This window comes from Carassius gibelio, chromosome A24 (genome assembly GCF_023724105.1).
Source record: "Carassius gibelio isolate Cgi1373 ecotype wild population from Czech Republic chromosome A24, carGib1.2-hapl.c, whole genome shotgun sequence".
In the NCBI taxonomy this organism is placed as follows: Eukaryota; Metazoa; Chordata; class Actinopteri; order Cypriniformes; family Cyprinidae; genus Carassius; species Carassius gibelio.
Window position 1 is genome coordinate 8825395 of NC_068394.1, and position 14124 is coordinate 8839518.

Sequence of the window (14124 nt, forward strand, 5' to 3'; positions counted from 1 at the left end):
AATTGAGCACTGGCTTTGAAGCCAGTTCAGATTCAGTATTTTGGTTCTCCAGCAGAGGGCACTTCATTGTTCTTCATACAATGTTGTCCTGAGGCAAGAGCTGACCTTGCAAGACTGATAAGTCCCTCAGCGTCTGTCAGCTCAGGCCAGTGGCCTCAATAGCTTAATAAAGTCTGTGCTTCACCTTTACTCCTCCTCAAAGTTCAACAAAGGGGAGACACACTTTGTTATCATAAAGCAGTTTTTATTGCAAAATCACAATGAGATTGTTCTTCCAAGCATTGCTGGTCAATACTCTTGGTAAGTTACTTAGTACAACCTACAGTAGTTTAAACACAGTGTTATTTTAATATAACAGGTTAGTGCTGGTCATGACATCTTTATGAAATCAACTGCTTGTGTGTGTTTTGTGTGGTCTGTGTGTTGGACACCGAGGCACAGTGGTGCTGTTGAGATGACCTGATGTTCAGTGAGAAGACATTTCAAACTGATATCACTATGAATTCTTTAACTAAACTTTGTTTGATTCTGCATATTGAAGTGTTCATACCTGAGATTTGTTGTGATATGAATTTCGGATTAACTATTTCCAGGATTGAAGAAACCATAAGGAAGAGAGGGGTAAGCTGTGCCACTTTTAAAGTTTTAGCTGAGAAGGAATGATTTGGTGAATTTACAAATGTACGGTATTATGTACACTTATTACTCAGTGTCACATGATCCTTCAAAAATCATTCTATGCTCATTTGCTGCTCAGGATTCATTTATTATTATCAGTGCTGAAACCTTGATGCATATTTTTCTGGATTTGATGAATACAAAGTTCATAAGAAAAGCAATGACTTGTAAATATAAATCTTTTGTTACATTATAAAAGTCTTCACACAGTCACTTTTGATCAATTTAATGCATCTTTGCTAAATAAAATTATTAATTTATTTCTATTAATATCTGTAAAACAAATCTCACTCACCCTAAACTTTGAATGGTAGTGTAAATTATATATATTTTTAAACCTGTATCAAATTGTGCTGGCTTTCATTTGAACTTGCATGTAGAACGATTTAATTTGACATGCAAAGAAATGTTTAGTCTTTTTTTTTTTTTTAAATGCATCTCTCATCACAGGCAGCTGTGTAAGTTTGGCCCTTGATACCCAAAAGCCAATCACTTAGTGTGCAAGCATGACTCATCTTACCCCACTCTGGCAGCAAATACCATTTTGTATAATATAATACATTGTTTTTCTTGAACAGTAATAGTTTCAGAACATGCTCGTTGAAGTAATTAACTTAAAGAGTGCTATAGTAGTATAAATAAATATTAAAATACACACACAGAAAAAAATCTAATGATATCACTACCTCTTTTTCCATCTTTCATTACTTGCTGGTGATTGTCTGTAGCATTTGTCTCTGAAATGTGTGCAAATACAGGCATGACGCAGCCAAAAGACCATCAACATCTACAATGTTTATAAAAACAGTTTTAAAATTAGGTATTGAAAAAGTGTCAAATACATTCATAATGCTACTGCTCAATCTGAGACAATGGACAACTCTAAAAGTCAAATAATCATTTTTTTTAAGGATGTAAACATAAAGTGGCATCCGGTTTTAGTAGTGTACCCATTTTAGCTGATCTGGTTGGATCTTTTCAATAAATAGTAGAATAATTTGGAATCCAATATCAAAATTGCATTTCAAGTATTAAATGGTGAACAGTATGTTTCCACACACTTATTTCCTTTTGCCCGTAGTGAGTTGTCTCTTCGTTACGTCCTCTAGTCTTTTCCTTTCCGCCTCCTCTGCTTTCTTTCGCTCCTCTTTCAGTTCTTTATATCTCCACTTTGGTATCTGGAGGAACTGGTCATCTTTACAGCTGCTTTTCCGCCGCACTTTCTCCGGCATGTAGGTTGGCGTAGGGGCCTTGGTAATCCTCAGCTTGGGCACCACCGGACCTGGCCTAACGCTGCCCCTCCTCAGCAGGTGTAAGGGCTGCAGACTGGCCCTGCGGACGGCCAGTGAGGAAGACGAGGAGTCGTCTGATTGGACCTGGGGCTGCAGACTTGCTCGACGATCTTTCGATTTGGGCACCAGCAGGACGCGGGAGTTCTTAAAGGGACGTTTGTTCTCGAGGCACTCCGGTCCCAGACTTTTTAGCTGCTCGATTCGTTGTTTTTTAAGTATCTCCGGAACCGAGTAACGGCGTTTTCCAACACAGGGCGGGCTGCCGGGACACACGGTTCGACATGCCGTTGCAATGAACGGGCTCCCCAGTGCTGTTGTCATGCGCACCATGTGATCCAGAACCCCGTCGTCTGAAGCCGCAGTGACATTGCTGATGTCAAAGAAGTCACGCAGTGTCTGTGAAATTTTCTGAATGCAGCTTTTGGGCGTCTGAGTTTTGGTAACCAGCGCAGGTAGAAGGGGCCACTCAGGACGGTAGGTTTCGCAGAACTGCTCCGCACACGGCTGTTGCATCAGCCGCGTCATGGCGAACACGGTGTCATAGCGGCTTGTGAAGATGGCCCACTCTCGCGCAGTGAACTTCCTCCCGTTGTCCCTGGCGTTTAGGTCAGCTCCTGATCAAGAAAACAAATTTTGGCCATAAAAAGGCAGCTTTCGCAATACAACAACAAACACTGCAATTAAGTGTTATGGCTTGTATACTATATTCTTGCACTACATGTCTTCTTAAGCCATACAGCATTTAAATCGTTATCCACAGACTTTTAGGGGATAAATAATGATAATAATATGTATTTTTTAATAAATATGATTTGTCCAAATAATGTTATACATACCATAATTAATTTGGAAAAATAAATTATTAATAAATAATAATAAAGAACCGTAACAAACATTATAATTAATTAATGATAATAAATAATATATATTTTTTCATAAATTTAGATAAAAACATAGCAAAAATTGTAAAAATATATATAATATTTTTGTAATAAGTATTATTCATATGGCACACATCATGCATAAAATGCAGCTACCCAGATCAGAATATAAAAATCACTTAAGATAGAAGCATAGCAAACATTTGATAAAATATGAAAAAATATATATTAATAATAATATTTTTTGTAATAAGTATTTTTATTCCTATGGCACTCACCATAAAAAACCTGCAGCTTCACAGGTCACAATATAAAATAAAATAAAAAACTTCAGTAACTTCAGTAGATTTGTATGGCGAGAGCTGAATGTAATGTCATGTCTGGAGTGTATCCTTCTCTTATAGCTAATCACATAACAGCGGCTTTACATTGTAGTGTTTCCTAGCATTTCTGTCAGTGTGTTGTGCAGTGATCTGAGGCTTGAGTACCTGCCAGCATCAGGGCTCTGACACATTCCACTCGACCCTGTACAGCAGCTTTCATCAGAGCGGTGAAACCGTAGCAGTTCCTCTTCTCGATGTCAAGCCCGGGAAAGTAGTTGAGTAGGTAGTTAGTGATTGTGATGTGACCTGCAATTGTTGAGATCAATCATGGAAATACAGTCAGTTCTAGGGCACTCAGAAGTTCATTTCTAGTAGTATTTGGTAGTTTTCACACTTCATAATTTATACATTCATTTTGAATTTTGAGAGACTAGCTACTTAAACGTTTACGGTTATCTAAATGTACATATGTGCAGGTTTCTGAATTGGATTGAGGCTGATCGCTCTTACCCGCCTGGGCAGCGGTGCTGAGGGCTGTATTGCCCTCATTGTCCTGCCAGTTCACATCCAGGTGAGGACACTGGGAGAGCGCAGTCACCACATCCACATACCCTTGGTAGCATGCCACTATTAGTCCAGTCTGCAAAGTCAACACACACAAGGCATTACTGTCAAGAAGTTTCCACCCTGGCCAAGAACATTGAGTTGGTACATATGAGGAAAACAGTCTCAAATAGTATAGCTGGGTATTGATACAGATTTTCTTCCCATTTTGATTTAGAAATATATATATAGTACAGTAAATCTCTCAGCTCTAAAGCTGTAAACTACACTAAGAACCCTGTAGGGTATGTACATTTCTATAATATTACAGGTTAAATACAAATATAATGAATATGTAGCACAGTGCACGTATTAAACAAAATGTTCCTCTCCAGAGTTCATTTTTCTAGTTAACTATCGACTCATGGACATTGAATGGCTTCTCTGAGGTAAATATAAGATTACATGATGACACATTGTTTACTATTGTTTTACTGATATCTATCTGCAGTCAAAACACAGACAGCAATTACAATTTTAGCATTTACAAGAAACATGATGTATTTCTGTAAGTTGTACTGTTTCTCTCCACAAGCTGCTTCTTTAACTGACGCGGCTACAGCGGTCTGCCACATTAAAGAGATTTATTAATTACATTTCAAACTGAAAATGTACATAAAATCACATAAAACTGAAAGAATTTGAGACCTGAGATTTAGTTTAGTGCAATTACCAGACGGAAGCTTGTGTTCAAGCATCAACAGGAAACAGCATCGACTTAAAGGTTGTTTTTCAGATTTAAGAATTAATTTATCACACGGTGATCGTTTAAAACTGATTAAATTATATTTTCAACCTAGCCCTATCAGTTAGATAACTGAAAGACAGCAGGTTAACCTCTGTTTACTAGGGGTGTGATTATTTGGGGAGCGAAACGATTCAAGTGTGGTTTTTGCTTATTCTGAATAATTAATGAGATCCGGTTTGATTTTGATTGATTGGATTCTGCATTTTTAAGTGTATTCATAGGATTAAACAGTGTTTAACAAGGTAAGATTTTAGTTTGCACATCAATGAAATGATAAAGGTAATCACAGCGTCTGCTGATCTGGACGTGTTAATTATGAATTCTAATCTGGTATGAAGCAGCCGCCTTTAAACCTGAAAATTATTTCACAGTGTTATTGGCATGATGAAGCAGTGTGGCTGATTTTGGGGGGGTTGTGAAGGCGTCTGACATGTCTGTTTCTCTCTTCACAGTCAGTCTGGCCTGTTTACGTGTAAACAGTAACAGAGTGGAATATAGTGTCAGCAGTATCTCATCACACTGACACACAGCTGGAGACTGCAGACTGAAAATAAAGCCAGGACAAGCTCATTTTACATGGCTATAACAATAAGAGAGAGATGCTTCCAGTTGCTGCACATCAGATAATGGTGAAAGTATGCGTTTAAGGTGGCATATATCATTTTATTGATGTTTCACATACAGACACATTAGTAGGTCAGTTTCCAGCTGTTAAAACTGTGGCTCTGTGAATAAAAATCCTGTCATTCTTTACTCAAGCGTCTTTTTTTCAAACACTGACGGCATTTATTGATCATGTCAGAAAAGTCATTTTGTAAGCAATTGGCTAAAATTGTAATTTTCAGTGAAACTAGAAAAACAGATCAATTCAATTTGCAAATGAATCTCTCTAGTGAGAATCTTTCTTGTGTTCAACTGGGTGATTCAGTGCCCAGTCACAGCAGTTCCCCAGATAACAGTTCACTGGAAGGAATGGTTTTCTGTGAATAATAGCTTCCATTTAAGTCCAGTCATCACGCAAAAGTATCATATTTCAAGTATTTTGCATAAAGTGTTTAGTATCACTGTCATAAAGACACAACATAGACTGTATAAAAGATTTTTTTAAGACATGAAAATTTCATTTAGGGCACAACCTGTTTCTTTTAGTCTGCCTCTTTATATCAAATATACTCAGGTTGGTTTTAATACAAATGTAGACATGTGCTGGGGTAATCTGTGGCCTGGCTTGATTCTTAAAATAGAAAGGATTAGCCTTGTGAGCCACTGAATGAAAAAGGAGTTACAGGATTTGTCCTCCAGTTCAGCTTTGACAATAAAGACAAAACACAGCATCTATGATACATCTAGAAAACGAACAGAACTGCTTGCTTTGCATATCATATGTGTGAGTGTGAAATGCAAAGTACTTTATTACGCACTAAAACTAAACATCAGTAGTACGTTTACTTTGAACATTAGATTACTTTTTGTGTGCCACTAGAAGTTTTTAGACATTTTTAGGGTGAATAGTAATATGTGTCAGACTGGTAGGACAAACCCTGAAACAGGCTGGCCGGAAAAAGTGTGACAGGAGCAAGCTGGCCTGGATTTGATCATTTAATGTCAGTCTGGCTGTGAGGTATTGGGAGTCCAAGAAAACAGGTCAGTGGGTAACATCCATCCACAGATGTTCTGTCAGTGACTTGAAATTACATCAACGCCAGGCTCAAAGTGATCCTAACAATCAACTGGAAAGCACTACCTGCACAGCAGTGTGTAAATAAAATGCCTTGAATCTGACCATGGGATTTTGTCAGTTAACCTGGCTGGATTTACTTCCCAGCTAGGACCAGTGTTGTAGTTTCCTAACTTTCCAAACCCCTAGCAATAGTAGCTGCACAGTAAACAGGATGTTAGGGGTCATGAGTATGTATGAAAGTAATGGGAAATACAGATTGGCTTGAAAATGCAGATGTTATGCATCCTGTAATGATATTAACAGTTCATTCTCAAGAGGCCTTTGAATGCTTTGCAACGTAAGACTGGCGATATTAATTAATGAAGTATTGACATGTCTTATGACATTAAAGACATAACATGTTATACAGCAATTAGTTCTTTTCCACAAATGTGTGACGTTCCAACAGTTCTGGGATGTTTTACTGTGGGCTTTGCAGCATTCTGGGAAGTTGTGGCCAAATGGTTAGAGAGTCAGACTCCCAATCGAAAGGTAGGAATTGTGTGTGGTGGGAGTGCATGTACAGTTCTCTCTCCACCTTCAATACCACGACTTAGGTGCCCTTGAGCAAGGCATCGAACCCCCCAACTGCTCACCAGGCGCCGCAGCATAAATGGCTGCCCACTGCTCCGGGTGTGTGTTCACAGTGTGTGTGTGTGTGTTCACTGCTCTGTGTGTGTGGACTTTGGATGGGTTAAATGCAGAGCACAAATTCTGAGTATGGGTCACCATACTTGGCTGAATGTCACGTCATTCTAGAGCTAATATGTAAGCTTAGAAGAAATTTCTGCATAGTGTAATTCTGTTAATAAGAACATAAGTCACTTTTTAGTAGTTGCCTTTATGTGAGTTTGCTTAAATATGACAACAAAAATATAGTAAAGATAGTAATATTCTGAAATATTTTTACAATTTAAAACAACTGTTTTCAATTTTAAAATGCATGTATTCCTTTGATGGAAAGTATTAATATTCAGCAGCCAGTCTTAAATGTCAAATTATCCTTCAGAAATTATTACTGATTACTGATTATTGGTTCAGTTAATAATAATGTTTCTTCTTATTATTATTATCGATGTTGAAAGCATATTTTTGCTATTTTAAACAGTGATACATTTTTTTTAATGCACTATTTTGTAACATTATATAATGTCTTAACTGTCACTTTTGATCAACTGTATTCTTGCTGAAGTATTAATTTCTTCAAGGAAAAAAAAAACTTTCTTACACCAAACTCTTGGTGTATCTCAGTTTCCACATTCCAAATCCTTCCTCACGGTCAGAAATGTTTTAGCACCAGATCAGCATACAGTATTACAATGATTTCTGAAGGAGTAATGGCAGCTGAAAATTGAGCTTTGCATCACAGGAATACATTTTATTTTTAAATTGCATTCAAATGGAGGCAATTATTCAAATTTGCATGTCACAATACTTTGTGTTTTTTACTGTATTTTTTTGTCAAGTCATTTGGCCCAGGAAAAAAATCTAATGCTTGCTGACTAATGACCACATTTACAGCAATACCCCATGCAGAGATGGTCTCAAAGGAACAGAGCACATGCTGGAACTATTAGTGGGAAAATCCTGTGCCTGTTGCTCTGAACTGACCAGTAGAAGAGTGAAGAGAGATGAGATAAGAGATGCGCCTGTGAGAAGTGAAGCTCTTGAGGTTCCTCAGAGGAATTCTAAAGTCTCATCCCAACACAGCTCTCTCTGTTAAGCTACCAGGAATGGATCATGCCATCAGCGCAAGTTTTTTAAACACATTCTCTTGTATATAAGCTTTTAAGTTGAAATATGATACTTTGTGAACTGTGGAGGCCTCAATCTCTGGGAGGTGATGTCATTTGGGGAATCATTTTTGTGGGGAATGACCAGGTTTGTGCTAGAAAGTGAAAGTGCAAGAGGCTTTTTCTTGTGACTGTGGAACTCCATAATTAAACCCTCAAGGCCTTCAAATTATTTGTGCATTACTCGTATACACTTTGCACAATGTGTTTTGCATTTAGCTTTCATATAATGTAATTATCCCACCACGCATGCCTTAGAGGTCACAGCAGTCTGCCAGAATCAACCCCGAAACTTCATGTGTCAATCTGACTTTATTACCTTTGCAATCATTTTGTTACTGGAATATTATACATCTACCGCATTCACACCACAATATGTCTAAGACGTGTTGGGTTTTGTTGGATCAGTGTGTTAACAAACACAATGCTTTTGTTGGGGCGGTGCGAATCAGCCTTAATGCAAGTTATTGTGAATATCACAATTAAACAAGGTAAGAATGAAGATAGATGATTGAGACTTTAAACAAACAATGTGAGCTGTTAAACTGATAGCTGTTAAATTTCCCTGTTAATTTATTCACCCTCAGGCCATCCAAAATGAAGGTGTTTCCTCAGAAGACCAGTGAAGAAGACTTTTAGCTCAAATAAGTCACGTTGAGACTGAAAAGGGATATCAGGCAACACAAAATATGATAAAAATCTAAATCTCTGACAATATATGATTGGTCTGTCTGTGCAAGAAACTGAACATTATTTACAACATTATTACCTGTAATCCTAATTGACTGGGAGTTAATTTTGTGTTGCCTGATATACTTTTTTGCCATCGACTTGCATTTTATGAATCAACTTTCATTTAAAAATCATCTTTAACGTTACTCCTCTACTGAAGAAAAGTAACCTACATCTTGGTACTGAGGTTAAGTAAATTAACTGTAACATAGCATACGATATAGCATAAAATGCGCACTGTAATGTATGACAATACTTAATAATACATTCAATATGTGTCTGATATTCCTAAACTACTTACTCTTTTGTTTTTGTCCGTCTCCTGGACGTCCTCCTCCGTCACACCTTGTCTAATCATGAGTTTGACTGTAAGCGCGTTGTTGTTGCAGCACGCTTGGAAAAAGGACAGCGGAGCGGGACTCTCCGGGGAAGAGGTTCTCTCGGAGTCAAAGAAGTCACCGTCCGGGGGGTAGAAGGAGTCATCTGAGACGATACTCCTGGTATCCGGCAGTTCACAGAAGTCATCCAACTCCTCGAAGTCCTCATCCAACTCAACCGAGCCAAAATATGCATCATAATCGTCATCGCCCGCGCGATCGGGTGATTCCTCGAAGATAGTGGGACAGATCTGGGCGCTTTTAGCATGTTTAAGTGGTTTAACCTTTCGTGGAGATGATCCTCCGCCATCCCGTCTGTCCGTTAACAGAACCATTTAACCCCAATAGGATAAAATCCTCAAGTCGTGCGGTTCAAACACCTCCTGCTTTTCATCGGCTGCATTTAGGTAGTGTAACGTTACGTTAAAATCATAGATACCAAACGAGCAAAAAGCGTTTAAACTGAGGTTCAAATCTTCTTTTAGGTATCCGCGACTTCATTTCCCCCACTGAAATTGGTGTCCATGTAAAATAACGTAGGGTAGTTTTATCAGCTCATTTTGATAACTGCTGTCTCTGTAACCCCTCTGTCAGTGTAGTGTTCATCAGCAGCACGAGGCGACGATCAGAAACCGAAAACTGCCGACAATGTGTATTTGCAGTTCCATGTAAAGTGAAAGTCTTCGGAATGTCGCAATTTGTTTCCTGGAAAAACTTTTCAGATATTGTGATGTTCCAAACAAACAGCACTGAAGGGTGAAAAGAAGATAAGAGAAGAATAGACGCGTGCGCTACAAAACTCTGCCTCCATTAATCCGATTAGATGCCCTCCTCTCTCTCTCTCTCTCTCTCTCTCTCTCTCTCTCACACACACACACACACACACACACACTACTTTTTCCCTCCCTCTATTTTTGCATATATGGGACACTTTCTTCCCTAAACTCAGTTATTGAAAAATACACTAAATTACTAATAATTAAAAGGACATTCAACACTTTTCTCACAAGAAAAGTGAATTTATTTTATTGTTATAAGCTACAGTGAAAGAAAAAACATTTTGGAAATCATTTTTTCTGTCTTTTCTGTAATCTATATTTAAGAATTTTATTTATAATTTATATTTAATGCCTTTAATACCATTTTTATTTATACATTTTTATATATTAAACATATAAATCTTCTTAATTTAATTTCTTTAATCAGTTTTTGTATCTTATGAACTAGTGAACACAAAGCTGCTGTAACCTGTTCTTTCTGGAAAGTACAAAGTTTTGTTTGCCACCATCACGGGTTTTTTTCTCTGCTCACAGTGCTTGTGCCTGTGTTGGGGATGTCCCCGTGTGACAGTAGTACCCTACCAGAGTAATTAATCAACTTTCCGACACTTGTGGTTCTTTTTTTAGACTTCACATATAACAAAACCTTAGATGGTCTCAGTCACCTCAGCTTTCTTCGCTACATTTCTTTGTAAAATGATATCAATCACATTTCAATTCTGAAAACAAGCACATCACTTTCATTTTCAGATTTACATCTTTTTTAGGAAAGTTACACCACCCAAAGTCATATGCTCTTTTACAAGCTAAAGCTTTTCCCACAATCCTCAGACACAATCCCTCCCATTTCCTTGGAGTTCTAAGATAAGTGCTAATTTCTGTGACTAATGAGTGAGTCATTTAACCAGAAACAGCTAGAAGCGTGTGCTCCGTCCCCTTAACTTGCAGCTGTGATCTTATCAGTCAAACACACATACAGTGCAGCAGTCCAAAATACTGTGCATGCTTGTGTCCGACCGTTACACATCTGCTATAGAGGAAGTACTGTTAGTTTTAAAAACAAGTATATTGCCAAAAATGAGTCATTATCTAACTGCCAACTGAAAATTATTACAGTAATACAATTGACAGAATTTGTGGCATAATGCTGATTACGACAAGAAAAAGAAAAAATCCACTTGTCTTTCTTTTAAATAAATAAATTCATTTACAAATCTGGGTTACAGTGAGGCACTTACAATGGAAGTAAATGAGGCCAATCTATAAACAAAATACTTTCGGTTTGAGTATTATATCCACAAGATATGAATGGCATGAACATTAATATGATTTATTTTATTTTTTTTATTTTATTTTTTTATTTTTGAGGGGGAGTATTAACCTTTTCTTTAACCTCTTGAGACCCTGTGGCCTCATATGAGGACATTATATTTTTGTGAATTTCTCTGAGTCTGTTCATGCCACAGTTTTAGATCTGGATGTCCTGTACAGAGCACATTCAGGGCTTTTCAGAGATACCAAATGATTGGATGTTTCACATGACCACTCCCTCTCCTTGGTCATCAAAATGTCTGAAATTAATTTAGTGACACTCTTATAGAAATATGATAATATTTCTATAATATATTGTAGTTATCATTTAAATCTGTCTAATTTTTAAATTCTGTGTCATAAATCAACATCTCAGAAATATGTTATGGGGTTTCAAATCAAAATATGACTTTCTGTTACTAAACAGGACATTGATTTCATACATGTCCTCAGATGAGGACACCGGGACTAAACGCATGCTTATGACGCATTTTTGGAGACATAACAAATGAATAGAGAAAGAAATTATATTTCAATATTCTATGAAATATTATATATTATTATGAAAATCTTGACAATTATTACTCACATTATTACACTTCTTTTTTCATTACATGTTGCCCCAAAAACACATTTATATGCAAATTAGATTTAGTTTATAGATACATTGTATATAATTAGAAAACCCATTAATGGTAATTTTACACACATTTTGCAGAAAGAAAAATGTTATACTGAATTATTCTGTTATACCATAGTTGAGAATCATCTTTATACAAAGTTTGGTAAAAAAAAAAAAAAAAAATCTTGAACATTAAAAATTTATTGGTGATTTAAAAAAATTTAATGTTTTTGCCTATGCATTTTCATTCATGTCTTTTCATTTTTTTTTTAGAAATTGAGTCCCGATGTCCTCTGCCGAGGACATAACATAACTTTATAAATGAAATGCATGAATGCAGAGCACAAGGCTGCACTGGGAAATCCTGTGTGCGATGCATGACATGCAATGTGCATCTGTGCTTGCAAAGTGAATGAAACTGCTTTGCAGCATTTCACATCATGATAGACCCACTGTCCTCACATGAGGACATCTTTTTTCTGGGAAAACTACTTCCTGTACAAAAACAAATTTTAGGTATTATACTTATTAGGTCCTACATATCCCAAATAGCAAGAAAAATTATAAAATGCACAACAGGCAATCTCTCGGGTTTCAGGAGGTTAAAGTTATATTACATTTTACAACTTCCAATTTTAACAATCAAACACCAAAAACCTTAAACCCCCAAAATACACTGTAAAAAAATAAGTGTAATTTTAACTGTAAAATTTTGTAAAAACGCTACGGAAAAAAACTGATAATAGGTTAACAGTAAGTTCCCGTACTATATACAGGGAAAAACTGTAAAAGATCTAACAAAGCATTTAATGTAAATTATACAGCTTTTAGAAGTAAAAAAAGAACAAATCAATGTATAATTTACAGTCTAAAACTGTAAACTGATATTCCCAGAATTCCCTGCGTGACACTCCACGTTTGAAAGTATTTTGTTTAAATAATCATGTTTTTAAATAGTTCTTGTTATCAGTTATGTACATTTGAGCTTTATGTTACATCTTCTGTTGCTTAATGAAAGTTTTTTGCATTATTTAAGTATCACGTGTGTTACCATGATGGTGTTTTGTGTTTCCATAAATGTGCACCTTCTATATGTTAATATATACTTCTGCTTGTGGTGAAGCTACTTGTGATGAGCTTTGATACTTCATGTTGCTTTCTCTTATACAGTACCATCTTTATTATTATGGTGGTTGTCAGTATTTTCAAGGTACAAAACAGATTTAATTTTGTGTGTTGTTGAATTTACTGGTTTATATTCACATTTTCTTGTTTGTAAATTACAGCTTTATATTGTAAAATTAACAGTTTTTGACGTAAATGTGTTTACAGTTTTCTGTATTTTTACAAAATTATTCTGGCAACCACAGCTGCCAAAAAGTTTTTGTAAAAACAACAAGAAATTTTTTACAGTGTAGTTTTTAAAAATATGATTAAAATAGCTTTACAGCTCAAATAATAAACCAATTTCAAAAGAAGCATGATGCTAAGTGCTAATAGGTCTTAGACAGTTACATTAGCTCAGCACTCTGGCCTGATTAGGTTAATAAAGCCTCAGAAGCCGATCAAGAAGAGAGAACTTCATGCTGAGCAAAGTTTACATGGTATCTACTCTAAATCATTCAAAAGCACTTAAAATAGATCACTGACCAGCAAGCTTTGATATTAAGATGATGTCTGTATCAAACAACGATTTTGAGTCGCTTTCTAATTTACACCAGTTTTAGATTGTTATGCTTGCTGAAAATAGTTTTTCATAAATAAGCTAATGGGACTGTATCATCATTCAGAAAAGGCTGTCAATCTAAAATTAGCTTGATTACTGATGGGTCAATCAGTTCATTTCAGAGAATATGTTGAGAATAGCCTTCATTAACAGGTCTGTGAAGGTTGAGTAGCTCCTTTTGGTTCCAAATTAGTGCACAGCCTCTTTCCATCCTCAAAAGGGCATTTAATCAGACTAACTAGGAGACTGGTGCCTGCTGCCGTGCCACTGCTTCTCTAAAACACAAAATCTGATTTTGTAGTTCATGTCTGTATAAAAAGATAAATTGTGAGTGTGTGAAGTACATATATAATGTGGTTTCTTTTTTTAAATAGAAGAGCAGGAAAAACAAAGTAAGTGAAACCTATAGTATTAATGGGAAAACTGTAAACCGCAATCAAAACTGAAAGTTCATCATGCTTCCATATGCGCCTAATATTCCAGTAGCCTTGTTTTGTCTTCTTTTCGCTTTTGCAACATTATTCCAGGGAAGCTAGATG

General features: G+C 36.4%; 1 protein-coding gene across 1 annotated transcript; it reads right to left on the reverse strand.

Annotated features, from left to right (window-relative positions):
* Window positions 1–223: 223 nt before the first annotated feature.
* On the reverse strand, window positions 224–9987 carry LOC127946341 (ankyrin repeat domain-containing protein 33B). Its single transcript, XM_052542853.1, has 4 exons — window positions 9072–9987; window positions 3685–3814; window positions 3340–3480; window positions 224–2584 (listed from the first exon to the last, which is right to left on the reverse strand). Exons 1-4 carry the CDS (start codon window positions 9480–9482, stop codon window positions 1740–1742), a joined length of 1527 nt encoding a protein of 508 aa, XP_052398813.1. The 5' UTR covers window positions 9483–9987; the 3' UTR covers window positions 224–1739.
* Between the last annotated feature and the right edge of the window lie 4137 nt (window positions 9988–14124).